Source organism: Mesoplodon mirus, assembly GCF_964341445.2.
Source record: "Mesoplodon mirus genome assembly, chromosome: 18".
Taxonomy (NCBI): Eukaryota; Metazoa; Chordata; class Mammalia; order Artiodactyla; family Ziphiidae; genus Mesoplodon; species Mesoplodon mirus.
In genome coordinates, this window is record NC_138994.1 from 7,879,246 (window position 1) to 7,899,611 (window position 20,366).

At 59.1% G+C, this 20,366-nt stretch overlaps 1 protein-coding gene across 6 annotated transcripts; it reads right to left on the reverse strand.

Moving 5' to 3' along the window:
- Positions 1 to 1,018: 1,018 nt before the first annotated feature.
- On the reverse strand, positions 1,019 to 19,781 carry PLCD3 (phospholipase C delta 3). 6 transcript variants are annotated; one of them, XM_082605102.1, is made up of 16 exons: positions 15,018 to 15,182; positions 11,263 to 11,303; positions 9,096 to 9,257; positions 8,769 to 8,997; positions 8,292 to 8,421; positions 7,189 to 7,417; positions 6,529 to 6,730; positions 6,217 to 6,361; positions 5,256 to 5,408; positions 3,972 to 4,115; positions 3,679 to 3,829; positions 2,723 to 2,839; positions 1,905 to 2,071; positions 1,597 to 1,732; positions 1,357 to 1,506; positions 1,022 to 1,214 (listed from the first exon to the last, which is right to left on the reverse strand). In XM_082605102.1, the coding sequence occupies exons 3-16, from the start codon at positions 9,226 to 9,228 to the stop codon at positions 1,126 to 1,128; spliced, it is 2,175 nt and encodes a 724-aa protein (XP_082461228.1). In that variant the 5' UTR covers positions 9,229 to 9,257; positions 11,263 to 11,303; positions 15,018 to 15,182; the 3' UTR covers positions 1,022 to 1,125. The 6 variants fall into 6 exon arrangements, 5 of the variants coding, with proteins under 5 accessions (XP_082461226.1, XP_082461225.1, XP_082461224.1 ...); XM_082605100.1 differs by lacking the exons at positions 11,263 to 11,303; positions 15,018 to 15,182 and adding an exon at positions 19,498 to 19,781 and having other exon boundaries at positions 1,019 to 1,214; positions 6,238 to 6,361; XM_082605099.1 differs by lacking the exons at positions 11,263 to 11,303; positions 15,018 to 15,182 and adding an exon at positions 19,498 to 19,781 and having other exon boundaries at positions 1,020 to 1,214; positions 3,972 to 4,112.
- Between the last annotated feature and the right edge of the window lie 585 nt (positions 19,782 to 20,366).

Here is a 20,366-nt window from a genome sequence, read left to right on the forward strand (position 1 = left end):
TTTCCTCTGGATTCTGCCTTCTGGTGTCTGGGCACGCTCTCCCAGCATCTCTAGGGGGGCCTGGGGCGGCCCGCTGCTTTCCAGGCCTTTGTCTAGAAGGCTGGTTGGCTGGTGGAAGGAGAGTTCCAGGTCTCTGGGATTCGACTACTGAGCAGACAGGGGCCTCGAACCCAGCTGAGCCTGGAACGGGCGACTCTGGAGTCCGTCAGAGGCCTGTCCCCGCCCCCTTGAGGGCCATAACGACCCTGCTCTGGCAGAAGCCCACCTACCTGCCCCCTCCCCATCCAAGGCCCCTGGTGTACGTGCTGTGGGGGTGGCTTTGTGAACTGCTGTCCTCACAGTCTTGTGATGCTGGCAGCAGCTTTGAGCCAAGAGCCAAGAGGAAGGGTCAGGGCTGTTTTGAGCTGCAGCAGCCTCCAGCACCCCGGCTGTCTCAGGGAGCCCAGATGCAGCGAGAGGCCCAAGGGACGCTCCCTCTGCCCCGTCCCTCCTCACAGGCCTGTGGGTGTGGCCTCAGAGGTGCTCAGGGGGTGGCAATGGTAAACTTGCTTCTTTATTTGGTTCTGCTGTCCTCTCCAGGGCTCTTCTAAGACAAGTTAAAAATCTCCTCCTAGGTTTCCCCAGGGCTGAGCCTCCCTCTCCCTGCTTGCTTTAACAAGGGAGCAGCGCTCAGGTTCCAGAGCTGGAGGGAGGAGCCCAGAAAGCCTGGAGGGGGAAGGAGGGCCTTAGGGGGTGGCTAACGCCTGGGGAGGGGGCAAGGGGGTGGCTGGGCTCCTTGTGGGAGAGAGGCTGGGACGGGGCAGAGACTGGCCGAGGGCTTACGTGTCCTGCTCCCCAAGTCTCCCGGCAGCAACAGGCCTGGCTCTTCAGAAGCCACGACGACCAGGTGGGCTGAGCACCTGAGGAGCTGGGGGCATCTCACAGCCCAGGGAAAAGATCAACTGCCTGTTCTTCAGGAGGGGCCTAGGCGGCCCTCAGCACCCAGTTGAGAACAGAGCCTGGCGGGCAGGCTAAGTGGGAGGCTGGAGGGCTGGCCCTCCATCATCCCTCCACTCCAGAGGAGAGGGCCTCCGCTGAGGGATGCAGACTGGCACCTGCAGAACCCAGGGTGGCTCAGCTGTGCCGTCAGGAGCGCTGGATGCAGATGTGGACAAAGAGGGTGGCTGGTGACAGTGAGGCCCCGTCCTTGGAAAGCAGGTGGATGTGGCGGTATCCTGCCGGGAGGGTAGCCCGGTGTCAGCTTCTCTGCCCACCGCCCTGCAGGGCCAGGCTCTCAGAGGGAGTGGGCAGCCCGGGTGAACAGGGTCTTGGAGGCCCAGCCCCCCTTCTCTTCCCACCCCCGTCAACCCCACCAACCTTGCTTCAGGCTGCTGAGAGGCAGTGTAAACTGGCCCACAAAGTCATTGGGGGACGTGGCGTCATAATCTTCTACCACGAACCGGACCAGCACCAGCTCCGGAGCCCGCAGCTGGAACTGCAGGGTCTGCCCCCAGCGGGGGTTGAAGCCTAGGGCGCAGGCCTGTCCGTCAAGAGCCCGCCCTGCACCTGCCCCGCTCCCCGCTGTCTGCCCCCAGCTCGCCCCAGCAGGGCCCCCACCATTGTTGAGCACGTAGTTGGTCTCCTTGCAAGCACAGTCTGCGGGCACCCCGTGGATCTCAATGCGTACCAGCGGGTCCACGATGGAGTTTGGCTTCTCGGCATTCAGTTTGGGCAGCTGCTGCGCAGTCAGCACCTGTGCGGGAGCGAGGGGAGCTGCAGCCTGGCCCGAGGCGCTCACACCGGCCCTCCCGCTCAGGACCTGGAGGCGGACCGCCCTCCCGCGAGCTGTCCCCAGGCCTCTGCTATCCTCGGGCTGGCACCCCGCAGACAGGGACCCCAGGCAGGGTGTGGTCCAGGCTGCTGACCTGGATGGTGAACGTCGTTCTGGGGGGTCCAGGACACTCAGGGTCGAAGGTTGTGTCAGGCTGCCGCAGGCAGGCAGGTTTCAGGACATAGCCGCACTGCCCATTGATAAGGAAGCGCCCGGCGTTGAGGTCCATCTCATAACCTGGCGTCTGGAAGTTCAGGGCCACTGTGGACACAGCGGGGGCAGGGCAGGGGCTCTTAGTGGCCCTCTCTTCACTGCTCAGTTTCAGGAGTCTCACTGCCCTCCCTGCCAGACACACCTCATGGGGCGAGGACTCAGCTCTCTAGAGAGGGCCCAGGGTCCCACTGCCTGGGTAGTGCTATCCCACCCCTACCATGGCTGGGGGGTTTCATGGCAGCCAGGGGACCTAGCCTCCACGGCCGGAGCCGGAGGGTGGGGCTGGGCCTGGGGCCGGGCCAGAGGCAGGATCCAAGGAAGCCCCATGTTTCCCTCCCTGCCCCCAAGGGGACCAGGCTCCTCTCCTCTGGCACTGCTCAGCGTCCCTCCAGAGCACACGCTCGTCAGCGTTGACTTAGTGGGGAGGACTGCCGGGCTGTGTGTGTGTGTATGTGAGGGGCACGTGGGAGCGGAGGTTTTTAATTTCCACCTTCATAAAAAGTTTTGAGATTGTGCACTGGCTCGTTTACATAAACAAGCCTGCTTTGCGTTTCCCCACCTTCCTTTTTGATCAGTCTTTTAATAACTGGCATCCACAGGACTCATTTCTCCACCTTCTGGAAAGCTGTGCGGCCTCATCACCGCTGGGGCCGCCGTGGCCCCCTGCCCAGCCCCCCTCCCCGGTGCTCTCCCACTCACCCAGCTGACAGCCGGAGTTCCACATCTCCTGGGGGTTGTAGTTGGCCGAGTTCATCCGCAGCCCCAGTGGGTAGACACGGGTCAGTTGGCAGGCATTGTGCCTGATGAAGCTGTTCCCTGAGGGAGAGTTGGGGCAGGACTGTGACAGCCCCTGGGCTGTGGCTCACCGGGTGCCAGGGCCTGTCCCCTCCCCTCCCCCACCTCCAGAGACAAGCTGGGAACAGAGGCTGAACTCCATCCCCAGCTCCCCCGCCCCGGCTCCTTGTTCTCTCTGATGAGGGGACGGGGGTCCTCAGAAGGAGGCTGCTGAAGTCCAGAGAGGGGCAGGGACCCCACCCCTCCCTCCGCCTGGCACTGCCTCCCACCCCAAGTCCCCATGTTCCCGACTCGGTGGGTGGAGCACTTGGCCCCAGGCTGGCATCCCCTGTCTTTCATGGCTCATCCCACAAGCACTCCTCCAGCCACGCCTCCGGTTCCAGGAACCCTTCCTGTACCTCAAGCCTCCAGGCCTTGGGACAACCTGCTTCTCCTGTCTGGAAGTCCCCTCCCCCTCTTCACCTGGCTGCTTCCTCCTCATCCTTCGATCAGGTGTCTTCTCAGCCATCACCTGCTCGGGAACCCTTCTCTGATCTCACCCCCTCCTGCTGGGCTTCCCCAGCCTCCGTCATGCCTGTCATGCCCGACTGATCACCCGGCACCGTAATTATCCATCTATGTCTGGCCCCACCGCTAGGCTGTGAGCTGGTGAAGGCAGACAGCAGCGTCCCTCTTCCCTGTGCCCTTTTCCCTCTATGTACGCCTGGCCAGGTACTGGGCATGTGCTGGGCACTCATTCCCTGAGCCCCTCTTTTCACTGCCCCCGAAGCCCTTTCACACTCCTTTCCAGATCAACTTCAGCATCTACCACCCACCAGGAGCCTGCAGGTCCCCCAGAGGCCCGACGTCCTGGCTCCTACCTGCCTCTCGGATGAGCTTCTTGGCCTTGCGTTCGCTGAGGGAGCTGACCTGGTAGGGCTGGGGCGGGGCTGGGGCAGGGCGCAGGGTCCGCAGGCGGCTGGCACAGCAGTACACGGCCAGGGCCGACAGCTCCGGGGAGATCTGCTTGGCCTGGGAGACGAGCCTCAGCGGCGGTCTGCCCACTCCAGACCCCTGGTCCTCCCACCTTCCTTCCCTCTGCCACCTGCCCCCAAGCTCCACAGTGGCATCAAGCCCCTGCCCAGCCCGGGCTGGCCCAGCCAGGCCCACTCACCCGCCGCCTCTGCTCTGCGGTCCCCGCCTCCTCTTCCTCGTCCTCGTCCTCGTTGTCCTCCTCCCGGTCTGATAGAATTCGACCGTCCTCGTTCCGAGCAGCTGGCAGCTTCTTCCCTTTCACCAGGACCCGGCCTTTCAGCTGCTGTAGAGACCAACACGGAAAAATTAAGCCCTTTTGCCCCTATGTCGGCCGGTCAGTCTATCATTCAGCCACCACTGTGTGAGGGGCTGGCCCAGGGTGTCAAGCAGCGAAGGAGACACAGATGAGTGATGTTTCTAATAGGAAGAAACCTATTAGGGAAACAGCCCTATCCACAGGGGACTGGCTAATGGGGTTCCTCTAAGCATCAGCATACTACACAGCAGCCAATAAAATGAATGAGGCAGCTCGGGGTTGAAAGAGAAGGTGCTCTCTTCAAAAAAGATCTCATGTGAAAGAAGCGCATGTAGAATATGTGTTCACATGATCTTCTTCATGCACCATTTGAAAGAGAAGATAGCTAGGTACATAGCTATATATATGCGTGGGAAAGTTCTGGAAGGATACACAAGACACTGTTGAAGATGATTACTTCTTCAGAAATAGGACGGGGGGGGAGCCTGAGTGGAGGAAAATCCGTTTTTCATTGTGTATGCTTTTCTGCGGCTCCATTTTTTCTTTTACCATATGTAGGTTATTTTCATACTGACAAAAAAATCAAATCACACACAAAGGTGAATCTACATTCCTTGCATAATTTGGGATTGGGAGTAGGAGGAGAGTTTTCTCCAAGAGCCCAAAAAGGATAAATGTCCTGAAGGGGCAAATGAAATGCTCTGGGGGTTGGGAGGAAAGGAGGAAGGACCACTTCTGGCCAGAGAGCTGAGGGGGTCGTTAAGGCCACAGGAAGAGGCCCTCTACGCTGAGCTAGAGCTCTAAGCAGGTGGCGCTTGGCGAGCACAGATGGCTCGGAAGGGAGCTTCAGGTGGAGGAGACAGTGTCAACCAAGGCCTTTGAGATGGGAATGGCCGAGCCTGCAGGGACTCCGTGGCAGGAGGCAGGGCGGGGAGGTCAGGGCCAGGTTGTCGAGGGCCTTCGACGCCAGGTGACAGGGTTGGGTGTGTCTAGTCAAAATGGAAGGCAGCCAAGTGACAAGACCACAGGGTGGCAGATGTCAGATGAACGGAGAAGCGGAGGAAGGTTAAGACAGAGAGAGGGGAGGGGGCCTGAACGAGGGAGGTGGGTGGTGGACCTCGGAGCCAGGCCCTCCCCCCACCCAGGCTGGGGGTCCGGGAGCATCACCTCTGGGGACGGCAGCTCTTCAGGGTTCTGGGAGTCCAGCAGCTGCGTCACCAGCATGTCCCCTAGGATGGTGTGGAGGTGACGGGCCATGGCAGCCTGCTGCTCCAGCCCACAGTGGTTCTCGAGGGACAGGATGACGGGGTACGGAGACAGCTGTGGGAGGGAGGGACAGCAGCTCCGTCACTCACCCCTCCCCCACCAGGAGCCCTGCTGTGCCCGGCCCCCCACCCCTTTCAGGTCAGGCAGGCAAAGGCAGGGCTCTGGAGAACCCACTCTGGGGGAGACTGAGTGCGTGGATGTGGGACACACTAGGGTCAGTGTGTACGTGGAGGGCAGATCTGGGGCCTCGGGGAAGGGGTGGACTGTCTGGGGAGCTGAGGGTGGCTGCAGGAATGTTTTTCTTTTATAAATGCTCTTTATCTGTTAATGACACTGACCATGTCATTTAGGTTGCACACTTTTGGTCCCAGCCCATCATTTGCTGATGGTAAGGTTTGTATAGTTCGACAGAAGTTGCACTTTTATGTAGGTGCAACACTGAGCCTCTCTTTCACGATTTTCTCTTTGTGAGTCATGAGTAAAATGTCCTTCCCTACCCACAAGGTTTTCTTCTGGAAATTTTATGATTTTAATACATTTACTAAATATAAGCGTGGGAGAAGGGAGCCTCTCACCCAGCTTTATTCTACCCCATTGGGCAGTTGTCCCAGCAGCACTTGGTGAAAGTGAGTCTCTGGGCAGGGGTTTCTTTTGTTTTGGGTTTTTTTTGGCCGCACCGCACGCGGCATGCAGGATCTTAGTTCCCTGATCAGGGATCAAACCCGTGCCCCCTGCAGTGGAAGCACAGAGTCTTAACCACTGGACCACCAGGGAAGTCCCAGGGGTTTCTTCTGGAAGGACTGAGAACAGCTGATGTCATGGGGAAGGCTCTGGGGCTGGGCGTGGGGGTCCCAGGGCTCACCGTGAAGGCGTGGTCACGCACTGCCTGGATCACATCTCGGAAGAGGATCTTGGAGGTGAGGGTGTGGCCATGGTAGATGACCGGCTCCCCTCCTGGCCCCTCCCAGCAGTCAAGCTCCACACAGCGGCATCCCTGGGCAAAGGCTCTGCGGACAGATGGATGGATGGGCAAGGTGTCATGTGGGTGGCACAGAGCAGGGCAATGGACAGGCCCCCAGGTAGGCCCCAGGAAGCCCATGGCGGGAGCTGAGCCCCATGTCCATCCCCAAACTGGCTCCCAGACACGTTCACTCCCACCATCCCACTATGGTACCTAACATAGGCCTCGGTGCTGCTGGGCCCACCGATCTGTGAGTCGGTCAGGTAGGTATTATGGGAGGAGGAGATGAAGTAGTGGGCCAGGGGCTGGTTCATGTCCTGGAACACACACGTGTGGGCCGGGTTCAGGGCAGCCCCCTCAGGCGACAACAGGTACATCATGAAGCCATCCAGAGTCATCAGCTCGTGCTGCTTGGCTGAAGGAATGGGCAGAAGAGAGCATCACGGGGGACCCCTTTGGCCCTAAAATGCCCCAAAGCTCACTCAACTTAGTAATAGTGAGCACCTGTCTACTGACTGGACTCTACGTAAGTTATGCCCTTTTTTGGGGGGGGCCACGCCTCGCAGCTTGTGGGATCTGTTTCCGACCAGGGATTGAACCCGGGCCACGGCAGTGAAAGGCTGGAACCCTAACCACTAGGCCACCAGGGGGCTCCCAAGTTATGCCATTTAACTTCAACCCAACCCTGTGAGGACAGTACATTACTATGCCATTTTACAGATGTGGCAGCTGAGTCTCAGAGAGGCAAGGTAACCTGCCCAAGACGGTGCCCACAGCCTGTAATAGCAGAGCCCACTTAGCTGGGAACCCGGACCTGTCAGATGCCGAGCCCTGGGCCGTGTTGGCCCCAGCCCCATCTGTCAGACCCCTCACCTGTCTCGTTGAGCTCATAGGTGTGGATGAGCTGCTGGGCGTGGGCCAGCGTGGCGCCATCCTCACCCTGGTCTTCCAGGAACTCCAGCAGCTCGGGGGTGCTCAACACCCGGTCCTCGCCCGAGTACCGATGGAAGATCTCCTCCAGCTCGGGGCGTTTCAGCAGTCGTCGCAGAAACTCCTCGATCTCAGTCCCCTCCAGCCACTCATTGTTGGAGCGGTCACACTCCTGGAGAGCAGGAGGGAGAGATTCAGAGGAGGAGGACACCCTGGGAGAGCTGGCCTGCGCTGACACACCCGTCACCCACCATGTCTGGGAAGGAGGCATTGTCTGCAGTTTCACAGGTGGAGAAACTGAAAGCTAGCCAGGCTCCGGGTCTCACTCAGACCCACAGAGCTGCTAAATCGCAGGGCTGGGATTCTAAGAAAGGACTCTTGGGTTCATTGCCTGTTTCTCTGCCCCATGACCTACCTACTCCAAGAATCAAGATGTGGGAGGAAAAACTGTGAGCCCTGGGCAGGGCTGAGCCCCGGTGCCAGAATCCCCCCTCCCGTGTGTATACACTCCCTTCTCAGCCTCACACGTTCACAACCGGGGGCAATAAGCAACACATAACAGAATTCACGTGCCGCTATCGGCCCAGGTGCACTGGTGCCGTGGCCCTCGTGTCTTTTGGGGTCACAGTCAACATCCACACAGGTGTCTCCACGTGATCCAACTGGGCCACGGATGCAGAGCCCACCTCCGTGGGCCCCTGTCTGTGCTCCCACGCGTGGGGTGTACATGGTCACGTGTGGAGGTGCCACACATGCTACAGTGGAGGGGGCTGCGCTCCTGTGTGTACCCGTGAGCCTGAGGTCCTCCCTACCTGGGCTCTGCCTGAGGGTGAGGAAAGGAGCTCTGGGCCAGCACTCCCATCCTGGACCAGTGGCTTCACTGGGTTGAAAGTGTACCTAGGCCCAGATGTGGCCTTTCTGCTGAGAGAGGTCACTCTCCACAAAAGCTGGCGGGGGGGGGGGGGGGGGGAGGGGGGAGGGAACTGATGACTCAGATGGCTGGGGGAAGGCAGACAGCAGAGGTCAGAATGGTGGCAGATGCCCACCTTGAAGAGGTGGTAGGCGTACATGTCGTTCATGTCCACGTTGACCATGCGGAGCAGGTTCTTGATCTCCTTGAAGCTCATCTTACTGTCCTGGTTGGAGTCCGCTCGATGCAGATAGAAGTGGATCCAGGTGTGGGTGCTCAGGAAATACTAGAGACAGGCTGGGCCCAGCCCCCTGCTGACAGTACTGACAGGTATGGCATACCCCCACCCCCGCCCTGGGGGCTCCCGGGTTTGGGGGCTGTGCTTCCCCTCAGCCTGTGGACCCCGAGTGCCCCGGCCGCACCGTCCTCCACGGGACCGGGCTCCCCAGAGACAGAATGCCCCGTCACCACCCTCAGTTCTTAAGACAAGGGGCTCTATCTCAAACCGCGGGTCCCTAAGGGTGGAGCCGCGCCTCCCCTGGGCCCGAGGGTCCTCCCGGCACACGGCCGGCCCCCCTCCCCGCGCGGTCCGCTGCCCTCCCTGGGAGGATATTGGTCGAGGCGCTCGCGCTGGCTCATGGCATCGAGGCGCGCGCGCAGCTTGGCCAGACCGCGCACCCAGCGCTGAGCCTCCTCGGCCGTGGGCGCCGCCAGGTCCAAGTTCTTGCGACGCCCCTTGAAGGCGATGGTTAGGCAGCGCGCCGGCTCGAAGGCGCCCCCGAAGCGCCGCAGGCCCTCGGACTGGTGGCCCTCGCGGACGGCCTCGATGTGCTGCACGAAGACTGTGGAGAGGGACGGGACGCGCGCGGCCGGGTCAGGGCGGCGGGGCCGGGCCTCCACTGTCCCCAGCCTGCCCACGCCCGCCCGGGCCCCGGCTCACAGATGTGCTGCGAAGGCGCATGCGGGATGCGCCGCTGGAACCACACGCTCAGGCCGTCCTCCTGCAGCCGGTACAGCCGCTCCTTTTGCCACGTCCGCGAGCGGATCTTGCAGAGCCGGGAGCCCCGCAGCATGGCGCGCACGTCCTCGTCCTCCGTCAGGCCTGCGGGGGCGGAAGGCGATGAGCATCCTGGCCCGCCCCGCTTGCAGGTTCCCTCCACCCTCCTCCCAGCAGGGAGGTGCAGCCTCCCTCCCAAAGCCTCTGCAAACTCTCCCAGGCGGCTCTTCCTCCCCCTGTAACAGGCCCCAGTACTGGCTTTGGCTATAGGCTTTTTGGCCCCAAGGCCTGTGCTTGGTGTGTCCCACCCAGGCCCCCCTGGGAGGGGTGCCAGTAACAGGCCTGCCCTCCCCGCTGTCAAGCAGCCTCCTCTGGAGGCCGTCAGAGCAGAGCTCAAGGCGGCGCCTGGGCCTCAGGCCTCGCTAAAGGTCACTTTCTGCCACTCCCCTCCCAGGGCCTCCAGCCTTCAAGCCTAGAAGCTGCCATCAACAGCCTTTTCCCTTAACACGAAAACCTGACCATCAAGAGGGTAGTCTCACTATCTAACCTAAATCTTTCTTGCTGCAACCCAAGCTCCTCACCTCTGCTTTCCCGAAGACAAGGGAGGACAGCAGAGGTCACTCTGGCTCCAGGGTCTCAGACCAAGCATGCCAGGCCCAGTCCTGCCTTGGCCAGCCTGGGGCTGATCTCCAGATGCCCTGGTGGGGCCCAGCTGAAAGCATGATCTCCTGTGACACTTGGTATCCCCCTTGCCCAGCCACTGTCACAACCCCGGGTAACCCCTGAGCCCACATGTGCTCTCCGGTCACAGCGTCCATCCTTCTTAATAAGACAAAATGCTTACAAAGTACCTACTACGGGGCTTCCCTGGTGGCGCAGTGGTTGAGGGTCCGCCTGCGGATGCAGGGGACGCGGGTTCGTGCCCCGGTCCGGGAGGATCCCACATGCCGCCGAGCGGCTGGGCCCGTGAGCCATGGCCGCTGAGCCTGTGCGTCCGGAGCCTGTGCTCCGCAACGGGAGAGGCCACAATAGTGAGAGGCCCACGTACCGCAAAAAAAAAAAAAAAAAAAAAGTACCTACTACATGCCAGACCCCACTCACGTATTCACACACGAGAAAACAAGCGCAGAGATGCTTCAGCAACTTGCCAGAATTCCATGGCCGGGGAGTGGCAGGAGCAGCCTTCAGACCCTGGAGGTCAGGCCCCAGCACCTTCGCCCTTGGCCCCTACACTGACCTCTCTGCTCCTCCCATCCTCCTCCCTCCCCAGCTCCCTGCAACCACCCTGGGCTTGAGGACCTAGGACAGAGCAGGGTCCGAGGAGTCACATACCAGCTCTGTCACTTCCCAGTTATACGGCCTTGGTGGCACTACCCTGTGACTGCTCTAAGCCTCGTGTTCCCCATTCATAAAATGGAGACCACAACAGTAGCTGCTGCAAAATCCAAACTTCAGTCAAGATGCTGCGCATCCTGGAAGGGCCACACCCTGCTCAGATCTTCCTCGGCAGGGGGTCAAAACCAAAGGTTTATGAGCCAGGGGACAATAGAACGTGTGGAAACCAGACAAACTGTAGGGTCCACACCCTTTGGAAGGACGGAGGCAGCCGGGAGTGGATGAAGGCCCAGAGTTCCCAGAGAACCGGATCTGGATTTATATGTGACGCCTCCAGATTTGTCAATGTTGGCAATTAAATCAAATTGAAACAAAAAACCCCAAAACACCACTGTGTGGGCCAAAGGAAACAAGACAGTGGGCCTCTCTTCCTCCCTTTATTTTAACAAGCTCCCAATACTGGGTTTGGCTTTAGGCTTTGTGGCCCCAAGGACCCTGCTTGCCCAGCTGCGAACACTGACCTGAGGAATCAAGTCTAAATTCCTGGGGCTTCCTCTCACTCTCTCTAGGAGCCTTTTTAGGATCCTTCTCCCGTCTCTTCCTCACACTGGGGTCCTTCAAGGACCACCTCCTCCAGGAAGTCTTTCCTGATTTGTCCTCAAATAGGAGTTCTCCCTCCCTGACCCCCAGCAACACTTTTTATTTAATTAAATCACCCCACCTAAACTGTAATTTCAGTGGACCTTAATAAGCCCAAGCACTGGGATATCCTCACCTCAGTGCTTGTCCCAGAGCCAGGCTTGCAGTCAGTGTTTTCTGAAAGGGGAGGCAGATGGACAGACAGCTGGGGACTAAGTGCATTCTAGCCCCAGCCCCGAGCCATCTGTCCAGATGTCAGGGCAGCAGCCTTGTGGGTCAGGGTTTCTCAACTCCGGCTGTGCATCAGAATCACCTGGTGGAGGTTGCAAAACCCATGACCCAGAGATTCTCGTCCAGCAGGTACAGGTTGGGGGTTGGACATCTGTATGTTTAAAAAGCTACCTTATGACTTTGAGAGTGACTATGATGGAGAATCATGGACTCAGGGGCAGGAGGAGAAACCTGCCATCCTTAAGAGGCTATGGTCCCCCTTGGGCCAATTTGTGACCTTAATGGCTCCAAGGGGTCTCTCAGGGTTTAGACTGTGGCCTTCTGGAAGGGTCAATGCCCACTCAGTGCCACCTAGCCAGGGAGGGGAGGTGGAACCCTCCTTCTTCCAGGTAAAGAGCTGGAACTTGGCATGTGCCAGGCCAAGAGACTCACTAGACCCTCAGGCCCCTATCCCCACAGATTCCCCACATCCAGGCAACCTCCGCATTCTCTCATCCTGAGGAACAACAGAGTGGGGGGCAGGGCATTCAGGGGCACCTGCGGCGCCACCAGGGCTGAGCCCGCCCCTCCACCACCCCCTCAGCTATGGGAAAGGGGACTCCTCATTCCCATGACAACCAGGCTCTGCAGCTGCAGCCACCTCCCCTGACTGGGCCAGCCCTGTGATGCCAAGGCCTGAGGTGGGGGGGCAGGTGGGGAGGAGGGGGGCTGGTGCATGACTAAGTCTGGAAATGGAGGTGAGTCACTGAGGGCCTCTTTTGTCCAGAGCCTGCTGCAAACAGGACATGGAGAAAGGCAGCCTGAGCTCCCGACCAGCCCCCCACTGGGACAGGTTCCCACGCTGAGGAGGCCCCTACTCCTGGCCCTCACCCTCAGCTCCCCAGGAGCCTGCTGGGGGAAGGGGTGACATTCCATTCTGCCCACCCAACCAGCACAGGCCCCCGGATCACATTGCCCCTTGGACCACACTGTCCTCCAACCACACTGCCAGAGGAAAAGCCACACAGAATGAGGGTGAAGTGCCAGGCTGGGCCAGGTGCTGAGTCCCTGGGTGGGTGCCTCTATTTCTCCATTGCTTGAGCTTCTGAACCCTGGGGTAGTGAGGGGGCTGAGCTGTCAGATGGGAGGGGCAGGACCAAGGGAGGTAAGGGCGTGAGGTCAGGAGGCAGGCCCAGGCCCTGGGCAGTGATGCTGAGAGGGGCCTGGCCCTCTGCCTAGCCACCCAGTTAACATTTATCGGTCCCACCAGATCCAAACCCACAGATGTTTCCTCGACCTCATTCCTACCTGCTTGGAGCTGGAGGGCAAGCTGCCTGCCTCCCGTGGTTTCCGTGGGTTCTCTATCTATCCATCTCTGCCTTGAACCTGGAGCTGGGCTGGGCCAGCACCATGGCCACCTCAACCGAGCAGGTGGGGGAACAATCACGAAATAACAGTAGTAAAAATGAGGACAAACAGTACCAAAAGGTGGAAACCACCCAAGTGTCCATCAACAAATGAATGAATAAGCAAAATGTGCTCTATGCATACAGTGGGATATTATCCAGCCATAGAGAGGAGTGAAATCTGATCTCTGCTACAACGTGGATGAACCTTGAAAACATTATGCTAAGGGAAATAAGCCAGACCCAAAAGGACAAATGATGTACGATTCCATTTACATGAGGTACCTAGAACAATCAAATTCATAGAAACAGATTTTATATCACTTATACCTCAATTTAAAAAAATTCAGCGACAGAAAGTAAATTAGAGGTTACCAGGGGCTGGGGAAAGGGAAGAATGGTGAATTATGTCCTGATGGTTACAGAGTTTCTGTTTAGAGTGATGGAAGAGTTTTAGAAATAGCACAATATTGTGAATGTAATTAATGCCCCTGAATTACCCACTTCAGAATGGTACATGGCCAATTTTATGATATATATATTTTACCACAAGTTTTAAAAATTAAGGGACTTCGCTGGTGGTTCAGTGGTTAAGACTCCACGCTTTCAACGCAGGGGGCACAGGTTCGATCCCTGGTGGAGGAACTAAGATCCTGCACGCCACACAGCACAGCCAAAAATAATAATAATAATAATAGTGTAACATGCCAGAAACCACTGTACGCTTTAAATGGCCGAATGGTATGGGATGTGAATTAATTCTCAATAAAGCTGTTAAAGAGGCACAGAGCAGCTAACGAACTTGTCCAGGGTCACGGGGCAGCTGGAGAGCGTTGAGAGTTGGGGGGCCTCACCCAAAGGGCTCTGTGTCACTGAAGGAGCACACGGGGCTCTCCGTCTGGGGCCCCCCCACAGGGGGCTCACAGTAAGTGACAACAAAGAAGGAAACCGAGGCAGTTCCCGGGAGGGAAAAGGGACCCGGGTATTCTGCTCCATCCCTGCTCCTCAGTCCCACGGCTTCCAGCTGGGCCCCTCTCCCGCCCAGCCCAGCTCCCGTGTCATCAGCTGGGGCCCAGACACCTTCCCTGAGCCGCTTATCTCAGCCCCCAGAGAGGGGCCGGGAGGTGGTGAGGATCCGGCAGCCCCACGGATTCCCAGTGACCACCTGCAGCCTGGGCGGTTTGGGCTGTGTGTGGTCTGGGGCCAAGGCTGGGGGCAGGAATCTGCCTCACTGGCAGAGCTGGAAGGGGCTGTGGGGAGGCCAAGTTTATCCCTGGCCCTTCAATCCCACCTTTCTCACAGATGGGCCACTGATGATCAGAGAGGACTAGCTGTGTATGCTGAAAACAGTGTGGGTGGCCCAAGGCAGGGGTGGATGCAGGGGCCGTGTAGGGGGTGGGCAGAGGCCAGAGTGGGCTGGTGGCAGGGGTGGGAGTGCTGTGTGGTCATGGGGCGTGTATGCAGAGAGCAGGGTGTGTAAGGAGTGAAGGTGTGTGTCGGGTGGTGTGTGCATATCAGGTGTGTGTGTGTGTGTGTGTGTGTGTATGGGGTTGGTGGGTGGGAGGTGGTCAGCTTGGCGTGGAAACTAAGGTGTGTGTGTGTGTGTGTGTGCCAGTGCACACTCAGGAAGTGCCCACGGGACTCCAGCAGGAATGTGAGACATGCAGGGAACAGCGACAGCCGACAGCTTCATGCCAACGGGGGGAGGGGAGGAAGAGCAGATTTTCCCCCGGTGACTGAGGCCATGAGGCTCTGGGAGGGGACAGGCAACAGCGAGGGGGTCTCAAACACCTTCCCACCGGAATCCTCAAGCCAGCAGGGAGCCCCAGCACCTCGGGTACCAAACGTGTCCCCCTCGCCCTGACTGGCTGCCACACCCAGGGCTAGAGCCTAGCGGAGCTCAGTGCCAGAATCCATAACATTCCTTGAAGCATCAACAAAGTCAAGAAAGGCAGGCGGTGCTTCCCCTGCTCTGGGTGGACACAGTGCGATAAAGGTGGCAACATTCTTCTCCGCAGGGCCAGACCAGGCGTGAAGCCTGTTTGGGGGCTGAGATCGTGGAGCGGGGCTCCTCAGAGCTGAGGAAGGAGGAGAGGTGAGGGGGGCCAGGATGCAGGACAGAGCCAGCCCCCACCCCAGCCCTGCCTGGCACACGCCGACGTGACCAGGAGGGCTGCCCACCCCTCCCACCACCCAGGCCAGGCGCCTACCCAGACCGGGGGCTGCTCTGAAGACCGTCCCACCTGCCAACCTCGCCCCTGGCAGCCCCACTCACCCTGCAGGAGATGCCCTGGGCAGGCCATAGGGAGAGCCCACTTTCTCTGCGGCACTTGGCGGTGTGTGCCGACCCGGGAGGGAAGGCAACAGATTCTGCCCAGTTAGTGCTTTGCTCACAGGGAGGATTAGGGGCAGGGTGGAGCATCGGGGCACAGGAACAGTTCCAGGCTCTGGGGAGATAGGGCTGCCAGACAAAATTCAGGATGCCCAGTTAAATGTGAATTTCAGATGAACAACAAATAATATTTTAGTATCAAATATTTACATAATTTGGGACGTACTGATATTTTTTTTTTGGCAGCCCTATGAGGACACCCCTGGCAGCTGGCAGAACCACTATGGGGGAGGGGCGTAGCAGGCCCCTCCCCACCAGGCTTAAATCACTCATTCATGCATTGTGTTAGGAGCTTGGACCCTGGGCCAGACTTCCTGGGTTCAGATCCTCTTTTAGCTGCTTCCCAGCTTGGAATCCGGGGCAAGTTACTGAACCTCTCTGAACCTCAGTTTCCTCCTTGTAAAATGAGGCTAATGGTCCCACCTACCTCATAAGGTTGTGACATTAAATGAGCTAATAGGAGAAAAGCGCTCCCACAGTGTTATAAAGGTGTTAATTAGTATTCATTAATTCCAGCAATAAAGAGCCCTCATTGAGGGCTTCCCTGGTGGTGCAGTGGTTGAGAATCCGCCTGCCAATTCAGGGGACACGGGTTCAAGCCCTGGTCTGGGAGGATCCCACATGCCGCAGGGCAACTAAGCCCGTGCGCCACAACTACTGAGCCTGCGCGTCCGGAGCCTGTGCTCCGCAAGAGAGGCCACGATAGTGAGAGGCCCGCGCACCGCGATGAAGAGTGGCCCCCGCTCGCCGCAACTAGAGAAAGCCCTCACACAGAAACGAAGACCCAACACAGCCAAAAATAAATAAATAAATTAATTAATTAAAAAAAAGAAAGAAAGAAAGAAACGTTGTTTCTTATTAAAAAGAGCCCTGGGGCTTCCCTGGTGGCGCGGCGGTTGGGGGTCCGCCTGCCGATGCAGGGGGCGTGGGTTGGTGCCCCGGTCTGGGAGGATCCCACATGCCGCGGAGCGGCTGGGCCCGTGAGCCATGGCCGCTGGGCCTGCGCGTCCGGAGCCTGTGCTCCGCAACGGGAGAGGCCACAACAGTGAGAGGCCCGCGTATCACAAAAAAAAAAAAAAAAAAAAAAAGAGCCCTCATTGAAAATGATGGCTTTGGTGGCAGACAGACACTGCCTCTTAGCCGCGCGGCCTTGGACCGGTGACTTCGCCCCCTCCACCTCAAGTTTCTCATCTGTGAGGACAGTAACAGCACCTTCCCCTGGGGTGGCCGAGGACTAAGTAGGATCTGGGCTACTGCGAGCTCAGCCCTGCCCCGGTGCTCACTGGGCTCCTCTTTGGGCTCTTCAGCTGTTCCCTGGCCTCCCTGGCGCAGGCCAGGCCAGCAGCCCAGCCTGGGGGCGGGGGATGGGAGCAGAGTGGACCCCAGGCTCCACAAATGACTCCCACTCAACGTGGGGGCTGCTGTCCGTCCCCCCCATCTCGGTTTCCCCCACTATGGCCCCCCTTTCTTTTCCTCGGGCCCCTCTTTGCCTTTGACTCTGAGCCACTCCCTGCTCTAGTCTCTTGACCTGATCGGAAAGAAAATCTGTCCTCTGTTAGACTAAGGGGTGTGGCGAAGGCGGTGACAAGGCACAGCCCTGAGGGTCATTTCAGGAGAGGCAGCAGGTGCAGGGGTCATCGTGGAAGCTACCTGGGTAGACCTAGGACTTGGCTTTTATGGCCAGGGCAGTTGGGCCCCAGGACACCTGGGTTTCACCTCCACCCTGTTCCTGGACTCAGTGAGGCCTGGGGAAGGGGCATTCTCCACAGACTTGACATTCCTCTCTTGGAAGGCAGTCACTCAACAGGACGGTGCAGCAGTCAGGGAGGAGGGAGGGTGGCCCAGATGGCATTCTGACACCCACAGAGTTCCCAAGAGTGTCACTGTCACAGGGTGCCGGGAGCTCCCGTTCAGCATTACTCAGCCAAAGGGTAGTGAGTCTTGGGCTCAGCTGTAATTATTTGCCTACAAGTGGCTCCTGGCACTAGACTGTTCATTCCCCTAGGGCAAGCTGCTGTGTTCTCCATCTCCGTAGCCCCAGCCCTGACACTGCGCCCTGGCATGCGGACGGGGCTTAGCAAAAGTGTACGGAATGAGGAGGCAGGCAGGTGTGCAGGAGCATCACCTCAGTCCTCCCATGGTACCCATAACCCCCGCAGGCAGCTGACCCCTGGGGCTGCTTCTCTGGCCCAACACCAGCCCTTGACTATCTCAGCGGCACCTCAACTCCCCATGGCCATCGACCTCTCCCCAAACCACCACTGCCCCTTAGACCGCAGGATGATGACGCTGCCACCCATTAGAGACACCTTCCAGATCCCACCAACTGCAAAGTCCAGCCCAGTGCATCTCTCTGTAGTTCTGGAATCCATCTCGGCTGTACCGGCCCACTTCTGAGCTCCCCGTCCCCTCCGCCCACACCCAGCTTGCCCAGCTGACTCCTCAACCTCCCTCCTGTGGGTCTCCTTGTTTCACCGCTGCCTTCGTCCAAACCACCCCTACTCTACACAATTCCTGCCTCTCTCCTCCAGGCTGAGACCTTTCCCGGGCTCCTGTCACCCTCCAGAGAAAGTCCATAACCTTATAAGCAGGGGCCTTGAGGACCCAGCCTCCACCTGGCTCTCCCCTTTTGCCTCACTCTAGTCTCCCTCCCGCTCCAGGGTGCAGCCAGGGCTCGCCAGCACCTTGGTCCTTCCTTCATAGCCTTGTTTCTTTGCTTCATTGTCTGACATCCTTGCTGGTACTTCAGCTCTCTGAGGGCCAGGACTGTGTCTGCCTTGTTCGTTGCTGAATCCCCAGGGCAGAGCATACTATAGGCACTCAATAAACGTTTGCGGAATGCACGTGTGATTGATGAAGGGTAGGGCAGAGACCACGTCTTCTGTCTCCATAAGGAGAGTGCCAGGCACGGTGCTCAGAACACAGCACTCAATAAATTCAGGTCAAATGAATGAGAGGAGGTAGAAGTGAGAACAGGGGGTGGGGCTTCCCTGGTGGCGCGGTGGTTGAGCATCTGCCTGCTGATGCCGGGGACACGGGTTCGAGCCCTGGTCCGGGAAAATCCCACATGCCGCGGACCCGTGCACTACAACTACTGAGCCTGCGCTCTAGAACCCACGAGCCACAACTACTGAGCCCACGTGTCACAACTACTGAAGCCCCTGTGCCTAGAGCCCATGCTCTGCAACAAGAGGAGTCACTGCAATGAGAAGCCCACGCACCGCAACAAAGAGAAGCTCCCCTTGCCGCAGCTAGAGAAAGCCTGTGCACAGCAACGAAGACCCAATGCAGCCACAAATAAATAAATAAAATAAATAAATAAATTTTAAAATCTTAAAAAATAATAATAATAACAAGGGGTGGAGGACAGTGGTAAAGAGAAGGTAAGACTGGCTATCGGGACCCCTGTTGTTTTTTTTTTTTTTTTTTTGCTGTACGCGGGCCTCTCACTGTTGTGGCCTCTCTCGTTGCAGAGCACAGGCTCCGGACGCGCAGGCTCAGCGGCCATGGCTCACGGGCCCAGCCGCTCCGCGGCATGTGGGATCTTCCCAGACCGGGGCACGAACCCGTGTCCCCTGCATCAGCAGGCGGACTTCCAACCAGTGCGCCACCAGGGAAGCCCCGGGACCTCTGATTTTTCCTCCAAGATTCACACAGGTCTTCGGGCAGCCCTGCCCTCTGTTCCCTCAGCCCCACCTCATTATTCTACCGACCACAGTTCTACACCACTTCAGTTTTACAGTGTTTTACATTGTATAAAATACTCTCACACATAAACCCCCTCGTTCAAGCCCTCAACCCCCCAGTCAGTCCCACTTTGCCCTGGTTCTGCGAGGGGGCCAGGGGCACTGTGGGGTACATACCAACTTTTGCCCTCTATTAGCGGTGTGGTCATAGACAAATTCCTGACTTTCTCTGAGTCAGTTTCCTCATCTGTGAAATGGGGATTATACCACCTGCCTCTCAGGAAGGTGAAGAAGACTGAAGGGTACCACATCTGTAACCACCCAGTGCTGGCCAGTGTCTGGGAGATGCCTGATAAACCACAGTTACTTTCCTTTCCCCCACTGACTTCCCTCAAATCTGAGAAGGCAACTCTGGCTTTCTGACCCGAAGGTAGGGCGCCTCCTGGTGGGAAACAAAAGCCATCCTGGGAGCCTCGCTCGGACCCCAGGACCTCGAGTGACCCCAGGTGCGACCTCCCCTCCCCCGATGGAACGGTGCTGGCCTTCCATGCCTCGCCGGACTCCCCACAGCCCCATTGGGAAGCCCACCAACGGCTCGCCGGAACACCCCGACCCTCCCAGGCTGCGCCCCCGGGCCCGTCCGCGCCCACCCCGAGCCGCCCCAGCCGCTCACTGACCCATCTTCTTCAGCGCCCGCAGCCCGGGCCTCTTGTTGCCGCCGTCCTGGGGTGCGGGCGGGGACGGGAGCGCGACGGGCGCTGCGGGCGCTGCGACCTGGGCCGGCACCGGGGGCTCCTCGCGCCGCCGGTGGCGGCTCCTCCAGCGGCCGCACAGCATGGTCGCGGGGCCGGGGCCGGGCCCGAGGTCTGTGCGCGGTGTCGAGCGAAGAAACTTAGCGGCGCCGGGAGGGAGTCGGGAGGAGGAGGTGTCGGGAGGAGGGGAGGAGGGAGAGAGGGAGGGACGAGGGTTAGGGAAGGAGGGACCCAGAGGGAGAGGGCGGGGCCAAGGATGGCGTGGGGAGGTGCGAGGGGGCGGTGAAGGGGGCGGTGACCCCAGGCGGGGAACCGTGCCCTAGAGGAAATGTGGAGAGGGGGCCCGACCCGCGCCCCCGAGTCTCCGCGTTAGGCCCCTGCTCCTGAGTCCGCCTCCCCATTCTCCGAGCGGTCCTGGGACCCTATCGGAGTCCTGAGCCCCCAGCTGGGGGGAGGCATCGGAGGGAGCGAGGGCTGCCCTCTGGCACAGACACCCTCTCCTTTCCCCGGACCCTGACTCAGTGTGGACTCAGGACCCCTCTCCACCCTCCTCCTCCCCGTCCCGCCCGAGGGCCCAGAAGGAAGCCAGACAGGGGATAGGGTCCGCGGGCCGGATCGTTCTGGGCCTAGGGTCTGCGGGCCCGGAAAGCTTAGCCGGGCAGCAGGGCAGCCCGAACCGGAGGGGTGGGGCGTCGGGGGGAGTGGGAACTGACTGGAGGTGGGGAGGGAGGAAGGCTCTGGCCATGACGCCATAGGATTAACCCTCTCCTTGCCCGGCCAGTTGCCGTCCCCAA